General features: G+C 42.4%; 1 protein-coding gene across 2 annotated transcripts in view; it reads right to left on the bottom strand.

The window, feature by feature from the left end:
* Positions 1–1,456: 1,456 nt before the first annotated feature.
* The window catches only part of RARG (retinoic acid receptor gamma), a 163,821-nt gene continuing 157,199 nt past the window's right edge, over positions 1,457–8,078 (bottom strand). Inside the window, exons 5-9 of one of the 2 annotated variants that reach the window (XM_083169602.1) lie at positions 7,711–7,874; positions 7,352–7,528; positions 5,847–6,051; positions 4,651–4,809; positions 1,457–2,147 (exon numbers count right to left, since the gene is read on the bottom strand). In XM_083169602.1, the coding sequence (XP_083025728.1) occupies positions 1,957–2,147; positions 4,651–4,809; positions 5,847–6,051; positions 7,352–7,528; positions 7,711–7,874 (896 nt within the window). In that variant the 3' untranslated portion in view covers positions 1,457–1,956. The remainder of the gene's footprint in view (positions 2,148–4,650; positions 4,810–5,846; positions 6,052–7,351; positions 7,529–7,710; positions 7,875–8,078) is intronic. The other variant, XM_083169603.1, reaches the window with a different exon arrangement.

Below are 8,078 nucleotides of genomic sequence, written 5' to 3'. Positions count from 1 at the left end.
TGTATGGCAGAGTGGCCAGACAGAAGCTACTCCTTAGTAAAAAAAAAAAAAAAAAACACGGCAGCTTGACTGGAGTTTGCCAAAATGCACCTAAATAACTCTCAAACCATGAGAAACAAAATTCTCTGGTGTGATGAGACAAAAATTGGACCCTTTGGTGTGAATGTCAAGCATCATGTTTGGAGGAAATCAGGCACCGCCTATCACCAGGCCAATACCATTCCTACAGTGAAGCATGGTGGTGGCAGCATCATGCTGTGGGGATGTTTTTCAGCAGCAGGAACTGGGAGATTAGTCAGGATAGATGGACTGCAGCAATGTACAGAGACATCCTGGATGAAAACCTGCTCCAGAGCGCTCTCCTGGGGCGCTGGTTCATCTATTCAAAGGAGTGGCTTCAGGTAAACTCTGTGAATGTCCTTGAGTGGCCCACCCAGAGCCCAGACTTGAATCCGATTGAACATCTCTGGAGAGATCTGAAAATGGCTGTGCACCAATGCTTCCCAACCAACCTGATAAACCTTGAGAGGTGCTACAAAGAGGAATGGGCAAAACTGCCCAAAGATAGGTGTGCCAAGCTTGTGGTATCATATTCAAAATGACTCAAGGCTGTAATTGCTACCAAAGTTGCATCCACAAAGTAATGTGCAAAGGCTGTGAATACTTATGTACATGTGATTTCTTAGGGGGTGATTCAAGTTTGATCTCTCTTTCCTGAGAAAGGGGGTAGGGGGGTGGATAGTGGGCAAAAATCTCCCAAAAACTTTTTTCATGTTGACATTAGGGTGTATTGTGTGCAGTATTTTGAGGGGTGGGGGGGGGGGGGGGGGGGGGGGGAATTTATTTTAGAATAAGGCTGTAACATAACAAAATGTGGAAAAGTGAAGCGCTTTGAATACTTTCCGGATGCATACCATAACGGCAAATACCGCTGCAAGCAACTAAGAAAATACTCACCAATAACTCTTTACTTCCCATTGAATATTTCCTTCCTTCAGTTGGGTGACTTATAACTAAACCATGCATTGAGTAACAGCGGACAAAAGGGGAGTTGGATGGAGGGGACTAAGCCAGAAATGTCACTGTGATTTTATATTATATTCCAATTCATGCCAATGATATCATCATAAAGGTATAACAGGCTTTATTTGTAGTCATAAGACCTCGTTCAGCCAATGGAAAAAAAATAAAAGCATTAAACATTGCAACAGCAAATATATTTAATAACGCATATATATATATATATATATATATATATATATACATATATATATATATATACACACACATACATACATATATATATACACACACACACACATATATATATATATATATATATATACATACATACATATATATATATAACACAGTGTGTGTGTATGTATGTATATATATATATATATATATATATATATATATATACACACACACACATATATATATATATATATATATATATATATATATATATGCATATGTACACACAGAGTAATGTGCTTCAAGCCCTTCCAAGAAGGGGTATTCTCTCTGGTGCCAAAATTGGCGTACTCGTCAGCTTATCCGGTCTCATAGAGTCTTTGCATCAGAGGATCAATGGTCATCAAAATCTTTGGCAAAATACTGAGTAAGTGGAGGGCTATTCTTAATATTATCCAGTTCACCTCAAAGCAATATTAGCTTTAGTACATATTGTTTATTTGGGGGTTAAATTGCAGTGCCCATATTTATATAGATGCCCCCATGTTGTCTCTGGAGTTGTATTGTCCCCTTCCAGTCCTCTCAGTGAGTCTTTTTTTGCATAAGAAATAAGAGCAGTATTGAGCACTAAGCAAGGTTAGTATCCCTGCTCATCTGGCTCACCCTGAAATGCCTCAAATAACAGAGGGTGAAGCCAAGGTGGCTCTCATAAAATGTTCAAGTGGCAGGGCAGTGTTCCCTGCAAGTTGCAGACAGCTAGGGAGTCTTGGAACCACTGCTATCTTCCTCTGTAGGACTGCCCTCACTGCTTTCACTGGACGGAGGTTCACTTGGCTTAGGGGTGTCTGATCCATCCTCAAAGGCCTCAGGGTTCTCCAGCATCTCACGGATGAGTGGGGGCATAGGTCCAGGGATTTCCATCTTCAGCGTGATTGCTCGCTCCGCTCCTGTTGATAGGAAAGTGGAACAGTTATGGAAAGGTGGTTATGGTTATATTCTTAACAGCTTCAATATCAGCTTTTTTATGACATGTTTTAACTTTGTACATTTTGGGGTTTATTCTGGTTCGGGCGGCTGGGCCGTAAGCGTACGTTCCATTTTTTTTTTTGATCTGCGCATGCTTACCTTCCGCAATGCGCAGGCGCGACGACTCCACAACGCTCACGGACGAGTCTTTCCGTGCGAAAAAACCTGTCCGCAAGAGTACGTCATTGTGGGCGGCATAGGGGCGTGTTGAGGGGAGCGTCCGAAATAATGAGGGAAACTGGGCGTACACGGGGGTGTGCACAAAAAATGTACGGTGCTACTACCGCTCGATCGGCGAAAGCACTGTGCATTTCGGACACAAAACAGGCGGCCGCTACCGCCACCTCCATACCACCCCTACAGATAACGCATGAGAGCGGACACCTGGGTCTGCTAATTAACGCTGATTACTACTCAAACACATACACCTGAATGTAATAAGCAATGCTGCAGCCTATTAAGTCCAAACCATTATTTCACTACCTGCAAGCCACACACAGCCCTCAAACACATTGGAAGCATATCTTTCTACACTTCTCTACATGTAAAGGTTGGTTTCATTTTAGTTAAGATTCTTTTTAAGACCTGCTTATATATGCCAAGGTAGTTATTTGGTAACCATTTACACACATTCAGTAAGTGTTTTCATATACTTTAAACAGCAGCACACTCAATCTATACAAGTCGACATGTGTCAAAGTTTTCACTCGAATACAAACAATTTTTTTTTTCATTTTGATAAAAATACATAAAACAATAATTGAATAACAATTAGAATAATTAATTTAATTGGCTTAATCATAGTTGAAAGGCTAAATTAGCAGGGCCATATATGTGAAGGGTATGCCAGCGTGCACGGACATACGCTAACTCTCACGATCGGTGACATACGCTGAGTTTTCCATTGAAAACAGGCGAGACCCGTCCGTACAAGGGGGCGAACGCTCAGATAGCCGTAAGATGTCGGTGTGAAAACGGAAGAGTCCCGTCCGTAAACGGTGGCGTACGCTCTGTTGTACGCCAGTTGTCGGTGTATAAGCGGTGATCCGTCCGTGTATGGTGGCGTACGCTCAAGTGTACGCCACTCCCCTTTGTCGGTGTTTGTGGCCGTCCGTATGCGGATGTTTTGTGGGTGGACGTCCGCGTACGGTAAACCTACGCTGATATGGAACGTACGTACGTTTGGCCGCCGCAACCAGAATAAGGCCCTTTGCCTGTTGCTACATAATCATTTCTGACATTCTATGGGGCAGATGTATTAAGCCTTAACAAGAGATAAATGCAAGGGTGATAAAGAGAGATAAACGCCCAGCCAATCAGCTCCTAACTGACTTTTTTCAAACACAGCCTGTAACATGGCAGTTAGCAGGTGATTGGCTGGATGTTTATCTCTCTTTATCACCCTTGCATTTATCTCTTGTCAAGGTTTAATACATCTGCCCCTATATTACATATATATTCTAGTCAATCCTATTTGTCAATACTTCTTTGTATGTTTGCCATCTGTTGCATTGTGTATTGTAATGTCTGCGTCAGAAAGTGACACCCAATGACGATTCTGTTGCCTCCACAGCTATATACTACAAAAACTACAAATCCCAGCATGCCTTGCCACAGGTTTAACACTCACTTATAGCAAAACTGTAGCAAGGTATGCTGGGATTTGTAGTTTCACAACATCTGGAGGGCCGCAGTTTGAGGACCCATGGCTATATAGAGTCATGTAGCTGAACAGACATAGGTAGACATGCAGTCATTTTACAGTCACACTTTACAGTTCACTTTCCAGAATTGCATCGCAGATTGATGTGATCGTATATGCAGGCAGGAGGCAGTATGCACCTTCTTTGCATCGCTTAGCATCACATATGCTAAGTCCTATGCCCCGTACACACGGGCCGAGTTCAGCTCTGTGCCGAGCGTCACATAAATCACTCAGATCGTTCAGCACAGATTACTCAGCACATATCCTCTACAAACTCATCTACGTCTCATCTATGTCTACAAACTCATCTAGTGTGTATGCTGAATATTGTTAATGATGCAAGCTTCCGCACATCGATAATGACTATATCGGCTGCGGCAGATAATCGACTAGCGTGAATGGGGCTTTAGCCATAAAACTGAGTAAGGATAATGTATTCCCATGCTTTACTAACAATCTCCAACTAGCCCATTCCAACAGGAGTATCTCAGCTGCACAATGAAGGACAGTTGCTTTATAAGTTTAGCTTAATTCATCTCTTTTCTCTAACCCCTGGCGGTTTTAAGAATGCACTGACTATAAATGTACAAAGGCTGCATCCACTGTGCATTCTATCGATCACTTATTTGACCAGTAAGTAAACTATATTGACATTCAGAGTAACCCAGCACAGGAGGCTGCTGAGTAAGCACAGGAAGCTATTGCTTTCCATATATTACCTTTGGTACTGATGCCACGCAGGTCAGTGATCTTCATAAGCATGCGTGGGAACATGTAAGGCTTGTTTGGTCGTCGTCTTCTAGCATAAAATTTAAGGGCCTCCAGTAACGGTTCCTGAAGCTTTTCTACCTTTTCTGGCTCTTCCAAGTCCATCCGATCTATGGAAAGCAATGAGAAAGGTGGATTAGAAACATCAGTTTATTCTCAATACTGAAGTAAAAACTAAGTAGAAAGACACAAATGCAGTTTATAGAATGCGTCACAGCAATGCGGCAACTGTGGAAAAATCCAGACAAACTCCCGCACTCCTTCTCTGGCGTGCTGCCGAGATGAGATACTGGGATATCAAACAGAGACAGCAATTCATCTGCAGACATTGCCTCGTTCCTCTATATGACTATCCAACAGCATACTAATACTCTCGGCCACGATACTGTCGATATCAATACAGCGGTGCATACATTGGGACTTTTTTTTACTAATTTATATCTCCATGGAGAACAATAAAAAGATATGAAGTACTGATCCACCATTTAGTAATTTATTATTGGTTTACCACTTTTATTATTATCTTAATATTTCTTATATTACATTGTATGCTTTACCATTTTTTCAAGTGCATTTGTAATGAAAATTTGATGACCGAATAAATGCGTCATTTGTAATAAATATGGATTTAGGATTTAGATCTTTTGGTGTGAGCCCAGAGACAAATTAGCATGGAGAACGTCGATATATAACTGGGGAAAAATGGCAAATGTAGTGAATGGGATGGAAAATGTGAAAATCAGCTAATTAAAAAAGAGACTCAGCACGGATGGTGTAATGGTTAGCATTACTGCCTCACAGCACTGAGGTCATGGGTTCAATACCCACCATGGCCCTAACTGTGCGGAGTTTGTATATTCTCCCCGTACTTGCGTGGGTTTCCTCCGGGTACTCCGGTTTCCTCCCACAATCCAAAAATATACTGCTAGGCTAATTTGGCTCCTAACAAAATTAACCCTAGAATGTCTGTGTGTGTGTGTACATGTGGTATGGAATATAGATTGTAAGCTCCACTGGGGCAGGGACTGATGTGAATGGTCAAAAAAAATATTCTCTGTAAAGCGCTGCGGAATCTGTGTGCGCTATATAAGAAACTGCTAATAAATAAATAAATATATTTGAATCAAAAGTATAATGGTTGTAATACCTCCACAAATTAGGCAGATGGCGCTCAAAAGTCCTGTTTCTGTGTCATCCATTTCCAATGGTAGAAGCTGACCAGCAAACGCAAAAACCAAGTCAGTGAGAGGACCGAAACCGGCATTGTGCATCTGAGTCCGGTTCAAGGTCAGTCCATCTGAGAAAGTCATGGTGTCCTGTTCTGGGGTGTAACGTGTGCAAATTCGAAGCATCTGCAAGGAAAAAATAAAATTGAATTACATTTTCCGCATGTTAAAGAAACATTTATGTATCAGATCTATTGCTCACAGCCCATAAGATCATTCTGCTAAGCAGTGTCTGCACATGAGCAGTGTCCCACCATATTTCCTTAGGCAGTAAAACAACTCTGTGAATGACAGTAAACAAAGGGAGACATGATATAGGGGAAGTGGTGACATTTGTCAGGTTCATTTACTGCTCAATGGGGTGGATACTCTGATAAGATTTATGTCTGCTGCTGTGCAGGGAGCCCACATGTGTGTCTGTTTAGCTGCTCTTGTCTCTGATATTAATGCAGGCTAACAGCAGTATTCTGGTCCTGGGTGTGTTAGCCCTTACCCTGGACGATGTATAAGTGTGTAGCTTGTATACGGAACTGTATCATTATAATTATTATAGCATGCTGGAGCTGTGCAAAGTTTGTGCTGACACCACTATAACATGTAGCTCTCCAGTTACTGGGAAACTAAAGGCCCGACCAATAAATGCCCAACGGAGTATTGATGTAACTTGTAGTTCCACAGCAGCTGCTGGTTACCTATCTGTAGCACAGACAAGTCTACGAAGCAGCTGTTTTGTTGTTGTTTTTTGTATTGTCCAATAAGAAACGGTATAGCTAAAGTTCTGGTAAATAGGCAGCACAGTGGACAGTGGCTAGCATTGCTGTCTCACAATGCTGGGGTTACTGAATCAGGAACGCTATCTCTAAGGAGTTTGTATGTTCAGGAAGTGTATAAGTGGGATATCTCCACGTTCCCGCAGCTTCTCCCACAGCTTAATATGAAACTGGTACGCTAGTGTGACAGTATGGAGACGCTGTGCCTGAGTACTGCTTTACATAACAGCAGGGTGAGAGTGTATAATGCACTTTTGGTGTACCTTCTGCCAAGACACCCTGCGTCACAGAATATGTAGCTGCCACAGAGCTGCAGGGTGTTGCTGTTGTTGTAGAAATAGCAGCAGTTCATGTTTTCACTAGCACATTTTTGTCATTATAACTCATGGAACTGAACTTAAACTAGACTACTGCTGACGTTAACAAGCTGCAGTAGAAATCTACTGTGACAGACAAGAATGTGACTTTATCTGATGCATCATTAGTGAGTCACGTGCTGAGCCATGGTCAGTGACAATGGGGTACAGGCTACGACAGGAACTTGTGCATTGTTTTGTCACTATAGAAATCATAAAAGTAATCTCTAGAAACACAGACTGTAGAACTGGGCAGGAGAGAACATGCCAAGGAGAGTTTGTTCTCTAAGGGCTACTCACCAGAATGTCAAGGCAAGCTGCTTTCAATAGGGTGATTTGGTCGGCGATGGTCAATGTAGTGAAGCCCGGCAGGCGCTTGGCGAATTCCACTATCTTGATGATGCATTTGGTGGCAAGTTCACTGAATTTATCCCACAGGCCAAGGTCCAGTTGCACCCGGTGGTCGGCGCTGGAATTCTGTAAGGAACACAACGCTGTTAGTACTGCTAAATAGTTCTCCGCCAAAATGTACCGTGCCATCGCTGTCCGGCCGCCCTCTATTCCAGTAATATAGGAGCTGGGTCTTCTATAGGTGTCAGAATCAGAACATTTCATAGAAGTAATCAGCGGTTCTGCTGCACCTCCGAGCGTCCTCTTACCGTAGTGTACTTGCCGAGCTGGCAGAGAGATGGAAAGGTTTCCTGATGGGCTTTGCTGACTTTCTGAATAAGCTCTTCCATCTCAGGAGGCATCTCGTAGCTGTCTGGTACCACCACCTCTTCTTTTATCTCTTTCTTCTTCTTGTTCCTGTCATTTCGTACAGCTGCACAAAACACAGAATGTGGATAAGAAAAGGTGCAAGCTTTGTCACCCTCAGGCCTTTGTGCTATTCTCTAGAAAACACACTCAAGTTCCACATCCCCATGAACAGAATGGACTTGGGCAACCTTTGGATCTCTTACAATTCACACAGCATACTCTGCCGGTGTCAATTAAAATACAGCTTCAAACTTTGAATTAATTAGTG

The sequence above is a fragment of the Crinia signifera genome, chromosome 2 (genome assembly GCF_055691185.1).
Source record: "Crinia signifera chromosome 2, ASM5569118v1, whole genome shotgun sequence".
In the NCBI taxonomy this organism is placed as follows: domain Eukaryota; kingdom Metazoa; phylum Chordata; class Amphibia; order Anura; family Myobatrachidae; genus Crinia; species Crinia signifera.
Note: the sequence above shows the minus strand (reverse complement) of the source record. Positions and strands in the feature narration are given on the sequence as shown.